At 42.3% G+C, this 21,301-nt stretch overlaps 1 protein-coding gene across 3 annotated transcripts in view; it reads right to left on the bottom strand.

The window, feature by feature from the left end:
• Nucleotides 1-21,301, bottom strand: part of SLC44A5 (solute carrier family 44 member 5) — a 297,524-nt gene that overhangs the window by 54,226 nt on the left and 221,997 nt on the right. For all 3 annotated transcript variants that reach the window (XM_073593722.1, XM_073593723.1, XM_073593720.1), the window contains exons 13-17: nucleotides 10,563-10,655; nucleotides 10,370-10,457; nucleotides 7,677-7,939; nucleotides 6,364-6,458; nucleotides 3,807-3,910 (exon numbers count right to left, since the gene is read on the bottom strand). In XM_073593722.1, coding sequence (XP_073449823.1) covers nucleotides 3,807-3,910; nucleotides 6,364-6,458; nucleotides 7,677-7,939; nucleotides 10,370-10,457; nucleotides 10,563-10,655 — 643 coding nt within the window. The remainder of the gene's footprint in view (nucleotides 1-3,806; nucleotides 3,911-6,363; nucleotides 6,459-7,676; nucleotides 7,940-10,369; nucleotides 10,458-10,562; nucleotides 10,656-21,301) is intronic.

Genomic DNA, 21,301 nt, shown 5'->3' with positions numbered 1-21,301 from the left:
ACCTTGTTTTTAAAGACATCTATTTAAGAGCCTTCTCCTCAATTACTTGTCTGCATCAGGGGCACAGAAATAAAAATCGATTGCTATTGCATTGCTCCTAAAGAGAGAGCGTTGTGTGCGCTGAAATGCGTTGAGTTTTATAAAAGGTTTTATATCCTAATTGGAGGTTTTTATTCTAGTACCCTTATGGGATTGCATTTTATGATTCTTCTAGCCATGTGGAAACCAAACAGGCAGAGCACTATTGCTATGGATTGTCAAACTGGCAGCTAATTTAGATTGTTGGCATTTAATCTACACTACAATCGATACGCTTAGAAAGAATATTATGTTCTCTACCAGATACACTGTCAATCTGTGTTGAAGAATAACCTGCTGATAACTGCCAATCCCCTTCAAACCAGAGGTGTTGTTCATACAGCCTGGTTGTGACAGTACACAGTTTGACCCCGGCAACACACCAAAGTGAGCAGTGTACGTTTGTTTGAATACACTCGATACTCACAGTGGTACTCCTTGTGTTTTTTTCAGTGTTGCTTGTTCTTGTTTGGAGGGATCAATGTGATAGTAGCCTTGGAGCACCAAGTTGGAAGAATACTGCCCCACTGTTGGACTAGTCCACACTTCCTGCTTTACATGGGGTTTTATTGTTGAGAAATAAAAAGCTGACAGGGGTTCTAGCCGTCTCTACTCTACTTTTAAAAAAAAAATCCACCAGAACGCGTAGAGGCATTTCTATTCCTTGTATTTTTTTGTGTTGCTTGCTCCTGTTTGGAGGGATCAACATGGTGGCAGCTTTGGAGGACCGCGTTGGAAGAATACTGCCCCATGTTGGACTAATCCGCACTTTCTGCTTTACATGGGGTTTTATTGTTGAGAAATAAAAAGCTGACAGGGGTTCTAGCCGTCCCCTACTCTACTTTACAAAAAAAAAATCCACCAGTACTCGTAGAGGCATTTTTATTCCTTGTATTTTTTCAGTGTTGCTTGCTCCTGTTTGGAGGGATCAACATGGTGGCAGTCTTGGAGGACCAAGTAGAAAGAATACTATCCAACTGTTGGACTATTCTGCTCCTCCTTCTTCACAGGGGTTTTTATTGTTGAGAAATAAAAAGCTGACAGGGGATCTACACTTCCCCTACCCTACAAAAAAATAAAATAGAATAATAACTGGTACTCCTAGAGGCATTCCCATCCCTTGTATTTTTTCAATGTTGCTTGCTCCTTTTTGGAGGGATCGATGTGATGGTAGCCTTGGAGGACCAAACTGGAAGAATACTACTCCACGGCTGGTCTATTCTGCTCCTACTGCTTTACAAGGATTTTTATTTTTAAGGGGAAAAAAAGCTGACAAGGGTTTTAGCCGTTCCCTACTCTACTCATTCCCATTCCTTGTATTTCTTTCAGTATTGTTTGCTCCTGTTGTTTGCTCCTGTTTGGAGGGATCAACATGGTGGCAGCCTTGGAAGACCAATGTTGCTTATTCCAGCTTATTCCTGTTGGGGGGAATTGATGTGATGGTAACCTTGAAAGACCAGTTTGGAAGAATACTAACCAACTGTTGGACTATTCTGCTCCTCCCGCTTTACAAGGGTTTTATTGTTGAGAATTAAAGAGCTGACAGGGTTCTAGCCACCCCCTACTGTACTTAAAAAAAAAAAAATCTACCGCCATTCGTAGAGGCATTCTCATTCCTTGTATTTTTTCAGTATTGCTTGCTTCTGTTTGGAGGGATCAACATGGTGACAGCCTTGGAGGACCAAGTTGAAAGAATACAACCCCACTGTTGTCCTACCGGTACTTGTAGAGACATTCCCTTTCCTTGTATTTATTTCAGTGTTGTTTGTCCTTGTTTGCAGGGATTGATGCGATGGCAGCCTTGGAGGACTAGTTTGGAAGAGTACTACCCCACTGTTGGACTATCCTGCTCCTGCTTTACAGGGTTTTTTTTTTTTATCGTTGGGAAGAAAAAAATCTGACAGGGGATCCAGCCTAATGCCGCATACACACAACCAGTTTTGCCGTCGGAATAAACTCCGAAGGTTTCTCCGACGGAACTCTGACGGATTTCCATTTAAGCGGTCCTGCCTACACACGATCAAACCAAAGTCCGACCGTCCAGAACGCGGTGACGTACAACACGTACGTCGGGACTAGAAAAAGGAAGTTCAATAGCCGGTAGCCAACAGCTTCCGTCTCGTACTTGTTTCTTGTTTCAGAGCATGCGTCGTTTTTGGTCCGTCAGAACAGCATACAGACGATGAAAAGCTTCCGTCTGACTTTTTCTGTCGGACATTTCGCTCGTGTGTACGCGGCTTTAGCCATAATCTATTAAAAAAAATTGTGTGCCTCTGTTGTCTCTTACTGTTTGGTGAAACCATTGTCAGTAGGAGAATAAAAGCGGGGAAATCCTTATAAAAGAACATTGGATAATAATAAAACCTGACAGGGGTTCTAACCCTTCCCCACTCTATTCAAATAATAGAAAAAAATGGCAAGACATACACGTTAAACAACAAAGTGATCCTTAAAGTGCAATGGGTTAGTTGTGATGAGATGGGGATTAGTTGGAGGGTAGAAGTATCCCTAACTAACCTTCTTTCTTATATTTTTCCCTGCCTGCTTTGAATAGTTACATTTATTTTTATCCACTTGAGCTCTGGAAGATTTTACCCCCTTCATGACCAGGCCGATTTTTTGCTATTAAGCACTGTGCTACTTTAACTGGCGATTGCGCCGTCATGCAACACCGTACCCAAAAAAATTTGTATAATTTTTTTCTCCACAAATAAAGCTTTCTTTTGGTGGTGTTTGATCACCACTGGGTTTTTTATTCTTTGCGCTAAAAACGAAAAAAAAAGTGCATACATTTTGAAAAAAAAAACAATATTTTTTACTTTCTGTTATAAAACATATCCAATAAAAAATTATTTAAATTGAATTTCTTCATAAATTTAGGCCAAAATATATTCTGCTACATGTCTTCGGTGAAAAAAATCCCAATAAGTGTATATTGGTTATGTGAACGTTATAGCGTCTAAAAACGATGTGATATATACTGGAATTTTTATTTTTTACTATACTAGTAATGGAGGTGATCAGCGACTTATAGCGGGAAGGCAGCCAATCTGACACCAACTGACACTGTGTGGGAACTGCCACTGACATCTCCAGTGACTCTAATACAGTGATCAGTGCTAATGTTATACACTGACAAAGTATTAATGACACTGGCTGGGAAGGGGTTGAACATCTAGGGCGACCAAAGGATTAACTGTGTGCCTAGCCAGTGTTTATGTGTACTAAGTTAGGTGTTTTTACTAAGGGAAGTGATGGATTTTATGTTGATGGTGATATTCCCTTTGCAGGGACACACCATTCACCCAGACACACCCCCCCCCCTGTTGAAACGAAGCTCTGCCTTGTTTACATAGGCAGAGCTTCGTTCTATGTCTCTGCCCGACAGGGCAATCGAAGGGTTAAATGTGTGATGTGTGCTGATTTTACTAAGCAATGTGCAGTTTTTTATTCTCTGCCTATCTGGCACATTGCCGCTTTAGAAGAGAGCTCTGTGTTGTTTACATACACAAAGCTCTCTCCTGTCACTCGCTCCGACAATCCCTGCCATAAATCATTGGCCGATAACCACTGACCGGCAGGTGCTGGAGCCAGTGACGGCACAGTCGGGCTCCCCCTCCCTGGAGATGCAGAATCACATATACGCAATTCTGCACAGCCGGCCCGCACCGTGGCAGTAAAACTACAGTGCGCTGTCGGCAAGTGGCAAATACAGAACATATACATACCATAATATAGGCATTCCTGTTTATAAACTTGATGAACTTTTCCAGGCACCAGAAGCAGCATTTCAAGCAGCACAACAGAAATCTTGCAAAGGAATTCTGGTAAGCTAAAAAGGGGAAAAGAATATGAAAAATGTAAACTTTCAGTGCTGTCACAAACTAAATTTTAAAACCTCCATTCTAAACCCCCCTCCCCTCAGTCCACATTTGTTAAAATTATCCCATTCACATGAGGCCCATACACTATTTGTTTATTCATCTGGAGCCACCATGTGCTGCGTGCAGGCAGCCCGGGCATCGGGCATGGGTGAGTGGCCCCAAACACAGACATTTTGAGGCACTCAATCACATCCACATGCCTGTCAAATTAAGCGGCATTAACCACTTCAGCCCCGGAAGATTTGGCTGCTCAATGACCAGGCCATTTTTGGCGATACGGCACTGTGTCGGTTTAACTGACAATTGCGTGGTCGTGCAATGCTGTACACAAACAAAATTGGCGTCCTTTTTTCCCCACAAATACAGCTTTCTTTTGGTGGTATTTGATCACCTCTGCTGTTTTTATTTTTTGCGCTATAAACAAAAGAAGAGCGACAATTTTGAAAAAAAAAAAAACAATATCTTTTACTTTTTGCTGTAATAAATATCCCACATTTTTTTTCAAAAAAACAAATGTTTTCCTCAGTTTAGGCCGATATGTATTCTTCTACATATTTTTGGTAAAGAAAATCACAATAAGCGTTTATTGACTGGTTTGTGCAAAAGTCATAGCGTCTACAAAATATGGGATAGATTTATGGCATATTTATTATTATTTTATTTTTTTTAACTAGTAATGTGGGCGATCTGTGATTTTTATCGGGAGTGCGATATTGCGGCAGAAAAAGTTTGGGACCATTGACATTTATACAGCGATCAGTGCTATAAAAATGCATTGATTACTGTATAAATGTCCCTGGTAGGGAAGGGGTTAACACTAGGGGGCGATTAAGGGGTTAACTGTGTTCCCTAGTGTGTTTTCTAACTGTAGGGGGATGGAACTGTCTAGGAGGAGAGAGAGATCTGTCTCTACTCCCCTGAAAGAACTGGTATTTGTGTGTTTACGCACACAGATCCCGGTTCTTGCTCTGTCACGAGCGATCGCGGGTGCCCGGCGGTCATCACGCCTGCCGGGCACTTGCATCGGCTCCGGGCACACGCTGCGGGCGCGTGCCCCTAGTGGCCAAAAGGCAAAGTGATGTAAGGTAATGTCGATTTGTCCAGCCGAGCCAACATGCTGCGGTAAAACTGCGGCAGCTGGTCCGGAAGTGGTTAAACTCAAAAGCAAACATTTATTATATTGCAGGTTACCAATTAAATGTGATGGCTGCATTAGTTTTCTTTTTTTAGGCTTTCTTTTATTTTCATCTGGTCTGTTTTTATAAAAAAGCACAAGCTCTCCAGCAGAATGTATCAGTTTACATGAATGAGACAAACCATTTAACACTGGCAGGGGTTATTAAAATAATCAGCTTTTATTTATTCGTGTAAAACCTATATGCCAAAAGGGAAAAAAATGTGTTCTGCAACTGATAAGGTGTGAGCTGGAGTTTGGCTTAAATTTGTTAGTGTGTTTAAATCTAAGCCTAAGAAAACAAATGCAGCCACCACATCTAATGATTGGTAAGCTGTAATAGTTTACATTTTAGGGTTTATTACCACTTTAGGATGAGCAGCTGTGTTTCATAGTGAGAACAAAGAACATGTTTATGAGACATTACTTTCTTTTTTTTTTAATTTAATTTTTTAATTTATTACATTTTTCACTATACTGTGGGGGCTCTGGTGAAATATCAGGGGTCATTTTTGAGACTGAGAAAGGGACTGAGGACAGTTCCTTTCTCTGCAGCCTCAGCTGCACTGGAGATGAATGAATAAGAGGTGCTGTAAGGTTTCCTTTTCATTCACAAACACAGTTTACTATGCTTCAGTTATGAACATAGTAGCGATTGCCTACTGTGTTCATTCAGGAAAGGAAGGGGCCAGTAAATATGACATATTTAACACCTCCCCATCCTGCTCTCCATCCTGACACAATCCCCCTGTGAGCCCCGCAGCAGCTGCAGCTGGAGGGTGAGGAGGAGAAGCCGGAAGCACTGCAGGGGTTGCACACAGTGGGACCCTGACAGGAGGGGGAAAAAGGGGGGGGGAGTGATCAGAGTGGCGGCAGATACTGGAACTGATCCTCCTGTGGTTCTCCCTGCAGCACAGCCAGTGGGAGAGAGAGAAGGAGAAGCAGGGGGAGCTACAGGAGGATCAATTCCAGTGATAAGGCAGTACAGCCTTCAGCTTGCCAGGTGCCTGGGCCCACCTGTTGAACTGATGGGGCTTATCGGTGGCTCTGGATCTCGTTATTGAACAGAGAAGTGACAGATTGAAAGAAAGATACTGTAAGTACCCACTTCTGGAGAGGGGACATAAAAAAAAATCTGTTGCTTTGGCAAATGAGAAGATTGCAGTTTTGCTTTATGATACAGCTGTTTAGTCATATAAATGTGAGCTCAAATTCATTGAGACTTACCTTTGAGTTTGTGGTCTAAGTATTCTAATATGATTCGAATAAACTGTACAAGTGCCAGGATGAGGGAGCCAAGTGCTAGTGAGCCGGTGTGATACCTGACGCAGGAAAGAATGTCAATACAATGACATAAGTAAATATTACGAGAAACAAGAAAAAAAATACAAAAATTATAGGAAAGTAACATACTATAACTTTAGGCACCAACTGCCAGAAGCCCAAATACCAACTTTCACTCCCCTCCTATGAGGGATGCAACTCAATAGATCCCAAAGGTTCCCAGCATTGTATTTGAGGGAAGTGGAGGAAGGGTTCCAACCATTAAGAAGTCATTAAATGCACAGGAAATTCAGGAAAAGCCCAGGTCCCACTTGGAAGCCATTGTGAAAACCATAACTTCCCAGAATGCTTTTTCTTCTTGCTTCAGTGCTTTAAGTCAACGACCCAGTAAAAGAGACCCCTATTCTCTCTCTTCCTCACTACAGTCCCCCACTGCCACCTTTTTTACAATAATTTATACATAGCTTTTCCTATGTAGGGTTCCTCCTCTGTTACTCCAGTGGTGGTAATGGGCTTTCTCTACTAAAGTGTAAGAATCACACTGTCTAGGAGTACTGTGAGCCCAGGCCAGTGTGATAACGCAACTCCAGGGTCATGTCCATAAAGGTTTGGTCTCATAGGAAGTGGGTTGGATGATGATGGATGTTATTAAACTCAGAAGAGGACTGGAGCTGAATAACCGAGCAGGTGAGTCTACGTGGGACAACGCTGGAGAGGAGATGAGTATCGCATTCATACGCATGGTAGGTGATTTTTTTTTTTTTTTTAATTCCACCTGAAAAGTGAAGTTGGTCTTTAACTTGCCTTTGAAAACCAACCCTACAGCAACGTGCACATTTTTTGATTTATGAGGTTCATATATCACTAAGGAACATTCTAGGTCAGACTCAAAAAGATTGGTAAAGACATAGAAGTATGCTAACACAAAAAATGCAAGGTTTGTTGCTATTATGGTGCACTTTAATGAAAGCTTTAATTGCATAACATATTTGACATGTGGGGATAACTGACCGTCCATGTGGCAGTATAATTTTTGAGGTTTGGGGTTGGTTGCTGAAGGTCAGGGTTGGTGTGGTCTTCATGTGTTACAAGTTAGGTCTATCGGTATGTTGAGGTTTAAGGGTTCATAAATTATAATGTTTTTGGTTGCAATAAATACATAACACATGCAATAAAAGTTATTTGTACTGAAAGTTTGTCCGCTGAGAATGCGTTAATACTGTACATGCTATAACTTATTACGCAGCTCCGGGTACCTTATTGCTCGTCCAAATGATGAGAAGAGAGGGCATGTAGGGATGTCGGCAGGTTTCTTAAATGCCCAGTAGTAGGAGGCGAAGGCACCGGCCAGCGTACACTGCCCAAGGGCGATGGAGAAATTCACCAACCACAAGAACACAAAGACATTGCACAGCTGAAAGATCAGGATGTATTTATAGTAAAAACCTTCCCCTCCGTAAAATGCAAAGGTGCACTGAGCCCCTGGACACAGCTTGGTCACGTTGGAGGTATTAAATGTCTACAGGAAAAAAAAAAAAATCAAGTAAGACTATAAAATATACTACTGCTCACTTCATTTGAGTGTTGATAGGCAACTTCTTTGGTAAGCAGAGTGGTAGCTAAATACCATTTGCATGGGGGGCACAAGCTAAGAGCACTAATATATAATATCTATTCACTATAATTAAAATATAGACAAAAAACAAAAGAGAAAAAAAAAGAACAACAAAAAAGGTATAAGAAAAAAATAATATAAACAAATACAAGAGAACAAAGAAAAAAAGAAGGGGTGGAGAAGGACAGAAAAAAGGAAAGAATGGGATGAGAGTACAGAAGGAGGAGAAAAGGGTAAAGGAATGATAGAGGAGGAAGAGGAGAATGGGAGGAGAGAAAAAAGAAGGATAATGGAAGGAGAGAAAAAAAGGAGGTTAATGGAAGGAGAGCAGAGAAGGAGAATAATAGGCAGAGACAAGAAAAGGAGAATAAAGAAGAAAGACAGAAGGAAATAGAAGTAGGATGGATACATTAGAGAACACCAGGAGGATTGAAGGAGGAGTAGAGAGAAAATAAGGAGGAAGAAAAACAGAAGGAGGATACGAGGAGGAGAAAGGTTAGAAGGATGATAGAGGAATGAGAAAACTGAATTTGGAAAGAAGAGGGAGTAGAAAGAAGAAAAGAAGGATAGAAATGGGAGGAGAACAGAAAGTGTATAAGGGGAGATAGAACAGAAGAATGATAAAATGAGGACAGATTAGAAGGTGGATAGAAAGAGGAAGATAAAAAGCAGAAGGAAGAGAGGAGAGAATGAGGAGGGAAGAAAACAGAACAAGGGTAGAAGAAGAAGTGGACACAACAGAAAGGGGATGGAAGGAGGAGAGAAAGCCATATATGGATCAAAATTCAACAGGTTCAGTAGGGACTGGATGGATTTCAATCCATGCATGGGCAGGCTGGTTGTACAGAAGTTTGTGTACCGACTAACTTCTGTACAACCACCCTGTTGGGTTTTTCACAATCGATCAGTGCCGCCGGCTATAGTCAACAGCAGTGATCATCAACCCTGTCCTCAGGGCCCATTAACAGGCCAGGTTTTATGTATTACCTTGAGGAGATGCAGACTAGAATACTGCAATTACTGAGCAGCAAATTATATCACCTGTGATGTATTTCAGTTATCGTGCAAACCTGGCCTGTTAGTGGGCCCTGAGGACAGGGTTGATGACCACTGCTGTTGACTATAGCCGGCGGCACTGATCGATTGTGAAAAACCCAACAGGGTGGTTTCAGGGCGCCCATCAAATGCAGCCTCACCAGCGCCTATCAAATGCAGCCTCACCAGCGTCCATCAATGCAGCCTACCAGTGCCTATCAATGAATGTTTGCTTGCTTTTATTCATTCTGGAATCGGGACAAAAATACAGTCCTCCGCTGCACCTCTGACACGATGTGTAAATGGAGCAACAGCTGCCTGCTGATGCTGAGACTTATGCCCCGTACACACGATCGGACGGATGTTGGCACAAACTTGCCTTGCATACACACGGTCACACAAAGTTGTCGGAAAATCCGATCATTCTGAACGCGGTGACGTAAAACACGTACGTCGGGACTATAAATGGGGCAGTAGCCAATAGCTTTCATCTCTTTATTTATTCTGAGCATGCGTGACACTTTGTGCGTCGGATTTGTGTACACACGATCGGAAATTCCGACAACGGATTTTGTTGTTGAAAAATTTTATAGCCTGCTCTCAAACTTTGTGTGTCGGAAAATCCGATGGAAAATGTGTGATGGAGCCTACACATGGTCGGAATTTCCCACAACAAGGTCCTATCACACATTTTCCGTCGGAAAATCCGAACGTGTGTACGGGGCATTAGAGTAGGAATACCAGTGGCCGAGTGCTCTAGGCAGCAGTGAGCCCTAGGCGGCTGCCTAGTTTGCCTAGTGGTAGCACTGGCCATGTATATATTGAATGGGAGAATTCTAGTCATTTTTTTCGTTCATGAAAAAAAAAAATGACTCATGTATGGCCTGCCTTAAGAACAGAACAAGGACGGAAAAAAGGAGATTAGGGAACATAAGGATGATAAAAAAAAAAGGAAATGGATAGAAGATAAGAAGGATGGAAAAAGGATCTTAGGACAAAGAGGATGCTAGAAAAAGGAAATGGATAGAAGGATAGAGGAGTAGATAGAAGGAGAAGAGAGTGAATGAGAAGCCTAAATGTGTGGAGAAGAAGGAAAACAAACACAGTAAAATGACAGATGCAGAAAGGAAAATGAAGATAAAAAATAAAATGTAATAAAGAGAGAAAGAAAAAAATAGGAGGAAAATCTGCTGCCTGGGGAATTGTGCCATCCTAGACATCTGCTTAGATAATCTCACTGGGATGTGACGCTCATCTAATGAGCCTCATAAATTCCCATATAACTGTCTCCTGACTTACTTCAGGTACACACATTTCGTTTGCATACTGGCATGGGGTCTTGTTGGCCATAATTTTGTATACAGCTTCTCCAGATGTAGCCAAGAATCTGTCTCTGAATTAAGGAGTGATAATTTCCATATGTTTACACTTGGCTGCCAGTCTCTGATCTAATCTAGAGAGGCGCAATGTAGCGCGCTTATAAAAAGGATACACGGCGGTGACAGCCCAGTACGAGATACAGATGGCGATTAGGATGAAGGTGATGATTGGGTAAAACAGCGTAGACATGATGTATCCTATTGCTCTGAAAAATAAAAGGTTACAAAGTTACACAGCTGACATGCTAAACACAGCCAACCCCAGCCTCAGTTGGATCTTGGCTTCATTTTAGAATTCAAAGTGTAGTTTTCATTGACACATTTCATAAAAGTACATAACAGTTTTCAACAAAAGAATTGTTTCTTTATTTCTATATTTCTACTTCTATTTCTACTCTTCAATCAGAAGTGTGACATTGGTGTTTTAAAAAAAAAAGGTCTGTTTTGTGTACACTTTGGGGGAGATTTACTAAAACTGGAGCACTCAGAATCTGGTGCATCTCTGCATGGTAGTCAATCAACCTCTAACCTCAGCTTGCTCAATTAAGCTTTGTCAATAAAACCTGGAAGTTGATTGGTTTCTATGCAGAATTGCACCAGACTTTGCACTCTCCGGTTTTAGTAAATAACCTCCTTTATCTGTTCCTCCTTCAACAGCAGAACACTATTTACACTACAAAATGGTCAACGCATTTCGCATGTTACTTCTTCAGGACCATGGTGAAATAGTTTGTATGCAATATTTTCTTTTATTGGTGTGATGGTAATATACACCGTGGGCACAATTATAAGGCAAGTATAATTTTTGAGGTTTGGGGTAGGTTGCTGAAGGTCAGGGTTGGTTTTGTCTTCATGTGTTACAAGTTAGGTCTATCGGTATGTTGAGGTTTAAGAGTTCATAAATTATAATGTTTTTGGTTGCAATAAATACATAACACATGCAATAAAAGTTATTTGTACTGAAAGTTTGTCTGCTGAGAATGCTTTAATGCTGAACATGCTATAACTTATTACCCAGCTCCTACAAATAAACATTTCTGAAATAAAAAAAAAAAAAAAAAAATCAGTGACCACCAATATAGCCATCCTTCTTTTCAATAACAGTCATAAGCATTCCATTAATGGAGTCTGTCAGTTTCTTGATCTGTTGACGATCAACTTTTTGTGCAGCAGCAACCACAGCCTCCCAGACACTGTTCAGTGAGGTGTACTGTTTTCCTTCAATGTAAATCTCCAGTTTAAGAAGGGCCCACAAGCTCTAAAAAGGGTTTAGGTAAGGTGAGGAAGGGGCCATGTAATTATTCTTTCATTTTTAAGGCCTTTACTGGCTAGCTGAGCAGTGGAGTACTTTGATCCATGCGATGGAGCATTGTCCTGCATAAATATGATTGACTTTTTAAAAGATGAAGACTTTCCTGTACCACTGCAGTGTCTTCTAAAAACTGGCAGTAGGCTTGGGAGTAGATTTTGAGTCCATCTTCAACCCGAAAAGATCCAACTAGCTCATCTTTAATAATACCAGCCCATACTATTACCCCACCTCCACCTTACTGGCGTTTGAGTCGAAGTGGAGCTCTGTGCCAGTTACTGATACAGTCACAGGCCCATCTATCTGGTCCATCAACAGTCATTCTCATCTCATCAGTCCATAAAACAGTCTTGTTCAGTAGTGGTCGGGTTTCAGCCTCTCTTACCTTGGCCATGTCTCTGCGCACTGAGCTCCTTGTACTTCTTGGCACACCAGGTAGGTTGCAGTTCTGGAATATGTTAGCGCTGAAGGATAATGGGTTCCTGATAGCTCCACGTTTGATTATTCTCAAATCTTTGGCAGTTAAGTTGCGTCTTTTTTTCTCAATACGTTTCTTGCAACCCTTTTTACTATTTGCAACAAAATGTTTGATGATTCTATGCTCACACCTCAATATCTTAGCAATTTCATCCCTCTGAAAGACTTTTTACCATTTTTGACTTTTCAGAGTCAGTTAAATATCTTTTTTTGGCCCCTTTTTTGCCTGAATGATAGAAAATGCCTAATAATTATGCATACCTTGGTATAGGGTGTTGATCTCACCTTCCCTCATTACACAAATACACATCACCTAAAATGCTTAAATCCAATAAGCATTCAAATTTATACAGCTTGGAGTTGGAAAACATGCATACAAATGATGATTTGGTCAAAATACTTACTTGTCTAATAATTGTGCACACAGTGTAGTATAAAAACACACTGGGCTTTTTTTCACTAAATAATGGTAAAGACTTGGTACTTGAACTTTATAGGCACTGAGGTACACAATGTTAATATTAAAAATGTTTTTATTTTAAATTGATTAAAAGATGAAAAACAATCAAACAAGCAATAATTAAAAAGCTTTGCAAAGTAGAGGTTGCCTAGATACTGATCCTGCACACAACTCATACACCAAGGAAATAATCCTGAATGGTTAAAACAGTATTCTTGTTGCAATAACAGATGGTTTCTTTATTAGTCTTGGTGGGAGTTGGTCACGTTGTGCAGTGGCTTGGCTCTACATGTTACGCGTATCTATACTCTTCTTCAGGATCTTAGGCATATGTTAGTGCACTCATCACATAAGGCAGCAGTTCTCAACCCCTGGGTCGCGACCCCCTGAGGGGTCGATTGCCGATTTGCCAGGGGGTTGCGAGCACTGTTCCAATCCGGGCAGACCCGACTCTGTACACATAGTAATGTCGGGTCCATCTCGGCCAGCGAGACGTCACTTTCGGGAGAGGAGAGACCACACGGAAGTGATGTTCCGTCGCCATCTTGGTACACTCGTTCGCAGTAAGGCTACAGTTAGATGTCGGCAAGTGGACATATTTTTACACCCACCGAAGTCTTGCATTTTACACGTATTTTTACCAGTAAACTGAGCTTATATACTTGACCTCTCTGCGGCCTTTGATACTGTTGACCACCCGCTCCTTCTCAATAAGCTACATTCCCTTGGCCTCCGAGATTCTGCTCTATCCTGGTTCTCTGCCTATTTATCACAGCGCTCCTTCAGTGTCACCTACAGCTCTGTCTCCTCCTCTCCATTGCCCCTTTCTGTGGGGGTCCCCCAAGGCTCGGTTCTTGGACCCCTTCTCTTCTCTATCTACACCTCCTCCCTCGGTCACTTAATAACTGCCCACGGCTTCCAATACCACTTATACGCTGATGACACCCAAATCTATCTGTCTACTCCTCACCTCACTCCTTCAGTCTCCTCTCGCATTACTAACTTACTAACTGACATATCAGCATGGATGTCGCACCCCTTCCTTAAACTAAATCTCTCTAAAACTGAGTTATTAATATTCCCCCCACCCCCCCCCCCGCCCGCGCCCCCCCTCCATGACTTTTCCATCAAAATCAACAATGCAACCATCAGTCCCTCCCCTCACGCCAGGGTACTAGGTGTAATCCTAGACTCTGACTTGTCATTTCAGCTTCAAATCCAATCATTGTCAAAAGTTTGTAGAATTCACCTCCATAACATCTCTAAAATTCGCCCCTTTTTAACAAATGAAACCACCAAGCTCCTCATTCACCCCCTTGTTATCTCTCGCCTTGACTACTGCAACTCCCTTCTCATTGGCTTACCTCTCCATAGGCTATCCCCTCTTCAGTCTATCATGAATCTGGAGCAGCTGTGCATGGTAGCCAATCAGCTTCTAACATCAGTTCCTTCAATTAAGCTTTGGCAAAAAAAACTGGAAGCTGATTGGCTTCTGTATAAAGCTACACCAGATATCAAACTCTCCGGTTTTAGTAGACTAAACCCTAAAATCTATATTGATCCAAACAGTTTTATTCCACTGGTTTTAAAACACCTATTAGTTCACACTCCAGATTTTTCCCAAAAAAGTAAGGGGGAGGTGGGAGGGGGTGGGAGATAGACTGGAGCAAGCAGAGGGTTTCCTACCAGGGGCAAAAGAGACCTTTCATAAGATGTATCATGGAAATCAGCAGACAGTGTCCCTGCCAGTAGGGTCCCAGGAGTGAGAGGAGAATATTGTGAAAAGGAATTCAAATACTGAATGATTTGAGGTATTAAGCCTATACCATGAACAGAATACAATATTTTTTACTATACAATCTGTTGTACATGTTGAAAGAACATAAAATGTCTTACCATGTCCATTCATAACTCAATCTAATGTTTAATGACATTGTCATCCTTTTGATTGGTCCAAAGAAACATCCTGGATTTGTTTATGTTTTTCCTCTTCTTGGGTCCCCTGCGGACACTACTGGCTCCCCTCACCTGCTGAGTGCCCCCATTGCAAGCCACTTACTATGGAGGCACTCGTGTGGGCTCGCTCCTAAGCCAAGCTTTGTGTGTCCATTGACCCCGCTCACTGGCTGTGATAGAAAGCAGCAGGAGCCAATGGCCAATGGCTCCTGCTGCTGCCTCTGAGCCAGTGAGATGAGAGAAAAAGAGCAGAAATGCTCTCGGGCAGAGCGCTGAATCAACATTGGGCTCAGGTAGGTGTAAAAGGGGCTGGGGGGAGCTGCACGCAGAAGGTTTTGTACGTTAATACATATTATGCATGAAAGTGGAGTTCGACCCAAAAATGGAACTTCCGCTTTTCGGATTCCCCCCCTCCGGTGTCACATTTGGCACCTTTCAGGGGGGAGGGGAGAGCAAATACCTGTATAATCCAGGTATTTGCTCCCACCTCTGTGCAGATATCCGCGGGTACCCGTGGATTTCTACGCCATATCTGGCGCCTCCTCCATCCCCTCTGCTGTCTTCTGGGAGACACACAGGTCCCAGAAGACAGCAGGGACCTGTGGGATTGCGCAGTTTGACTTGCGCATGCGCAGTAGGGAACCGGGCTGATTCCCTTACCGAAGATAGCCGAGGGACAGATCAGCTTCGGGTGCCGACATCACGGGCACCCTGGACAGGTAAGTGTTCAAATTTTAAAAAAGTCAGCAGTTAAAGTATTTGTAGCTGCTGACTTAAAAAAAAAAAAATTCGGCAGCACCTCCGCTTTAAGATACAAAACCTTCTGCCTTTAAAACGCTTTAAAGTTTCAATTAAACATTTACCATTTACAATTTTGTGTAGTTATTTATATTTTTTAATACTGTGATTTTATATGACAACTACAGTATTAAACATAGTTACTCTCACTATCAGACTGCAGTGGCATCAGCAGGCTGAAGGTTTTTTTTGTCAGTGAATTTTCTAGTCTACATTTAATCACTATGTCTAAGCTGTGATGACATGATCAGAAACAACTATGGTTGGTTTAGCGGGTTGATTAAAGCTTTCCGTGGCAGCGGAGTTTGAGAGTCACCAGGTGCGCAAAATGTCAGCTGCTTGTTTTCAAAGGGAGGATGTTTATTAAATGTGTCCTCAGCAAGGGGAACTGTGCTGGGGAGCATTAATATTGGAATTGTGGGTGTGAAGGGGTTAAAAAAAAAATGGAATTTAAAAAGCAGATAAAAAAAATAGTCTGTATAGGACTTATGATGTTAATGCACTGAACTGCAGTGAAGCAATCATTACAATATTCAGATGGAATCTAGTGCGGATCATTTTTCTCTACCAATTCAACTGCTTGGATCCACTGCTTGGGTTGTAAAATTCCGGTTTCTATTACGCCAATCTTTTGGTTCATGAATCAAAGGATTCTGAAATGAGCACTTTCAAATGTTTGTTTACTTTTTCCTGTAAACTTTGGATATTGATCTGATTGATGTAAGTGATCACAACTTGTATCAAACAATTATTTAAAAGTATAATTAACCACTTAAGGACCAAGCCTCTTTTTGAGATTTGGTGTTTAACAGTTTTTTTTTTTTTTGCTAGAAAATTACTTAGAAGCCCCAAACATTATACATTTTTTTCTAACACCCTGGAGAATAAAATGGCGGTTGTTGCAATACTTCCTGTCACACCGTATTTGCGCAGCGGTCTTACAAGTGCACTTTTTTGGGAAAAAATACACTTTTTTGAATAAAAAAATAATAAAAAGTAACAGTAAAGTTAGCCCAATTTTTTTTTTTTATATATTGTGAAAGATAATGTTACGCCGAGTATTTTTAAAAGAACTGTGTAAAAATAAAAATAAAAATAAAAAAGGAAAATAAATAAGGAAAAAAAATATTTTAAAAGCGCCCCCTTCCCGCTGAGCTCGCGTGCAGAAACGAACGCATACGTGAGTAGCTCCCGCATATGAAAACGGTGTTCAAACCACACATGTGAGGTATCGCCTCGATCGGTAGAGCGAGAGCAATAGTTCTAGACCTCCTCTGTAACTCAAAACATGCAACCTGTAGATTTTTTAAAATGTTGCCTATGGAGATTTTTAAGGGTAAAAGTTTGTCACCATTCCACGAGCGGGCGCAATTTTGAAGCGTGACATGTTGGGTATCAATTAACTCGGCGTAACATTATCTTTCACAAGATAAAAAAAAAAATTGGGCTAACTTTACTGTTTTCTTATTTTTTAATGCAAAAAAGTGTATTTCTCCCCAAAAAAAGTGCGCTTGTAAGACCGCTGCGCAAATACGGTGTTACAGAAAGTATTGCAACAACCGCCATTTTATTCTCTAGGGTGTTAGAAAAAAAAATTTATCATGTTTGGGGGTTCTAAGTAATTTTCTAGCAAAAAAAAAACTGTTTTTAACTTGTAAACAACAAATCCCAAAAAGAGGCTCGGTCCTTAAGTGGATAAGACATCTATTTGTTTAAAACAATCAGATTGAATGGCTGATTACATGAAATTTTAATACTTATTGCCACATGTGCTACAGTTTGAGTTGCAGCACAATCTTCTTTAAATGAACAAATACATTTATAAAGTGAGGTCCTACCTAATCAAACTGTTCATTGTTATCCAGTCAGACACCCCTTTCTGCTACATAATTGATGGTAGATTTAAAACAGGCTGTACAATCTCTACAATCTACTTAAAGTGGTGTTCCACCCTAAAAAAAAAAAAATCCATGACTGTGCCTAAAAAAAAATTTAAAAAAACATTTGGAATTTTTTTTTTTTTAACTTACCTCTAAATGCCTGTTGCTAGGGGGTCCCTCGTAGTCTGCCTCTTCCAGTGCCTGGGCTGGTGACATCACTTCCCCCTCGGCACAGGAAGGACTCGGCTCTGCTCCCTCCCTCCTGTCAATCATCTGGGACCCATTACAGGTCCCAGGTGACTGAGCGGCGCCACTCGCGCATGCGCAGTGGGTGCCAGGCTGTGAAGCCACAGCCCGGCGCCCACAGTTGCAATGCCGGTGCCACTGAACGGAGGGGGAGAGGAGCGGGGCTTCGATCCCCCGCATCGCTGGACCATGGGACAGGTAAATGTCCAATTAAAAGTCAGCAGCTGCAGTATTTGTAGCTGCTGACTTTTAATTTTTTTTTTTTTTCATGGACCCTACTCTTTAAGATCTACCAACAACCATGACCCTTTTCACACGGGCGCCTCTATGAAGTAGAATCCGCTTGCTCAGCAGGGGATCTCTCCACTGATCCGGCAGATGACAGGTCCGTGTCTGTGTCTGCTTCCGCTATGCAGACCGGACACAGACACAGTCCCGCTCTCCTCTATGGGGCAATCGGATGGAAACGGACCGCCTGTCCATTTTCATCTGACGCCATCCGATCCGCCAGACGGATGGGGAATAGGACCACCGTCCGTCTATTTTTAGCGGGCAGGATCAGATTGGATGGCAGAGGGTATCAGAGGACATGTGTCTGCTGACCTACGCCGCCGCTCCATAAAAGAGTCTGGAGGGTCCGATCAGGTCCGGATCGCCCGCGTGAACGGAGCCTATGTCTTTTGACAATTATATAGAATTAACACCATCCATATCTAATAGAGATCATGTACGTATTTTAAAGTGGACCTGAGCTCAAAAAGCGAAGATTTGGTATCTTACAGGGAACATCTAGAAGTTGTTAATTGTGCCGAAGTAGTACCCTGAAAGATTACTTTACCTTCTGTCTTAAAGTGGTATTAACCCCAAAAGCAAACATTTATTATATTTCAGTTTATTTCTTAGCTGTGATGGCTGCATTTGTTTTCTTTTTTAGGCTTTTTTTCTATTTTCACCTGGTGATTCAGCCAGTAAGTCTGTTGTTTTTCAAAAGAACAAGCTCTCCAGCAGAATGTATCAGTTACAGGGATGGGACAAACCATTTACCACTATCAGGGGTGCTTTCAATGATCAGCTTTTATTTATTTATGTAAAACCTTTATCCTAAAAGGTAAAAAAAACAGTTTGCTGTAACTGCTTATAACACATAAGCTGGAGTTTGGCTTTAATTTGTTTGTGTATTTAAATCTGCCAGTGCATCTAACACGCCCCTCTCCCAGACTGACAATGCTGCTGTCCAAAAAGGTGCCCCCTTGTGCTCCTTCATCCAGAGTAGGGCACTCCAATTACTTACAGAGGGGAAAAAAGCCTAAAAAAATAAAAATGCAGCCACCATATCTCTAATGATTGGTAAGCTGCAAAATATTACATTTGTGGTTTTTGGGTTTTAAATTTCTCCTAAAACAAAAAACGCCTTCAGATTCATAGCTGCATATCTGCAATGTGAGATAATCTAAGACAGAGGTTTTCAAACTCTTCAGTATAAGAGACAAATATTCACAAATATTGTTGGTCCGAAAAAAAATCCCCATCAGAGTCCCCCCCCCCTTACATCAGGTTCCAAATCAGAGCCCCCCTTACATCAGGTTCCCCATTAGAGTCCCCTTTTTACATCAGTAATACCAATATTGATAATATTACTAACTTTGATAGCATGTATCAAAACAATGGGTTCAAGCCAACAACCATGACTACACAGCGCCCTCTTCTGGTCACCTCTATTTGTGTTATACGAAATATGGAATGTCAAACACTGCTGGGTGATAATTACAGGCACTTGTCTAATCTTCCTAAGCGTCTTTCTTTCTGTGCATAATGTAATATGCAAATGTGAAAGGCTGCAAACCTGTTCAGTGATTGATAACGGATGTGCTGCTTAATCAGATCGTAAAATGAACATTTTATGCAGAATTAAAAGGAGAAGAAAAAAAAAAAGAGATTAAAACAGACAAAGAAAAAAATGTAAAATACATAAAATGAAGACATATCTACAGCTAAGTGGAAAAAGCTGTTCATTCCAGGAACGTGAGGCCTTGGTGCATTTTTTGGTGATTATTTGTTATTAGGCAAAAGTAGTGATATACAGGCATACCCCACTTTTAAGTACACAATGGGACCAGAGCATGTGTGTAAAACGAAAATGTAATTAAAGTCAAGCAATACCTTTTTTCACCTCTGGGGGGTCAGGAACTGTAGTGGGGGGTCAGGGGCTGCAGAGGGGGGATCGGGGGCTGTAGAGGGGGATCAGGGGCTGTAGAGGGGGATCAGGGGCTGTAGAGGGGGCATCAGGGGCTGCAGAGGGGGCATCAGGGGCTGCAGAGGGGGGATCAGGGGCTGTAGAGAGGGATCAGGGGCTGTAGAGGGGGATCAGGGGCTGTAGAGGGGGCATCAGGGCCTATAGTGGAGGGCCCTGGGCTGTAGGGGGGGGGGGGGGGCAGGGAGTGAAGTTTATAGTACTGTACAGTAATCCACTTATGTTTAGGCAGCAACTCTGGGCTGGCTGGTGGGCATGGCTGGCAACTCTGGGCCTGGCGACAACTCCGTGCGGCAGCTCTGCCTCTTCCAGGCCATACTGCAGCAGCACAGCGTGGGATGTCTGTACTTGCAAGGTACTTTACGTACACTTGCAGGTGGCAGGCATGTCCCTACTTGGGAGTGTACGTAGAGTGAGTGTACTTAAAGCGGGGTATGCCTGTATGTGATTTATACAGGTATCAGATGCCAGATTCTCCTAGTTTTCTATCATAGAGGATTTGCAGTCATATCTAGTGGAGGACTGCTTTGTTTGAGTTCCAGTGGTGGCCGGTGATAATTTTTTTTAATGGGGGCAGCAAACATTACCCCCCCCCCCACCGCCCACCAATCCCCTCCACCCCCCCCTTTTCCAGGCAGCCGGTCGGCGGTCAGTCGGGTGGGTCTGGTGCACTTACCCCATCTATGGTGGGCAGCGCTTCTTCTGGGCTTCACCGGCGGCTTCCTTTGCTCGGCAATGGCTTTCCCTTCCTCTGCTCTCCACGGGCATTGCGGCACCTTATGTTTCCTCCCTCCTCCTCTGCGGCCAACTGGAAAACGGGTCTCAGACCTGCTTCTGACTGGCTGGATTGAGGGTCAGTGTTTCAATAGCGAATATTCATTCGCTGTTGTAACACCTGGGTGGGCTTCTGGCGCAATGCTCTGTGCCATGAGCCCACCTTATTTTGAAGCCTATTAGAGCCTTTAAAAAGGGGCCAGACGCATGAATAGGGGGTGTTGGTGTCCTGCAAAATAGCGGCCGTGGATAGAGGGGGCAGTGTTCCGGCGCCCCTAATGGACGAGCCGCCACTGTTGAGTTCTTTCCTAAAGGCCACCTAAACTTTCAGTTGAGAAAGGTACATTTTAGGTGAATCAAAACAAAAGGTGTTTCAAAGCCTTATGCCGCGTACAGACGATCGGACATTTCAGACGGATGTTGGCTCAAACTTGTCTTGCATACACACAGTCGCACAAATGTTGTGGGAAATTCCGATGGCCAAGAACGCGGTGACGTACAACACGTACGACGAGCCGAGAAAAATGAACTTCAATAGCCAGTGCGGCTCTTCTGCTTGATTCCAAGCATGCGTGGAATTTTGTGCTTCGGTATTGTGTACACGCACTCGGAATTTCCGACAACAAGTTTTGTTGTCGGAACATTTGAGACCCAACCCTCAAACATTTGTTGTCAGAAATTCCGACAGCAAATGTCCGATG

This window comes from Aquarana catesbeiana, linkage group LG07 (assembly GCF_042186555.1).
Source record: "Aquarana catesbeiana isolate 2022-GZ linkage group LG07, ASM4218655v1, whole genome shotgun sequence".
Classification (NCBI taxonomy): Eukaryota; Metazoa; Chordata; class Amphibia; order Anura; family Ranidae; genus Aquarana; species Aquarana catesbeiana.
Note: the sequence above shows the minus strand (reverse complement) of the source record. Positions and strands in the feature narration are given on the sequence as shown.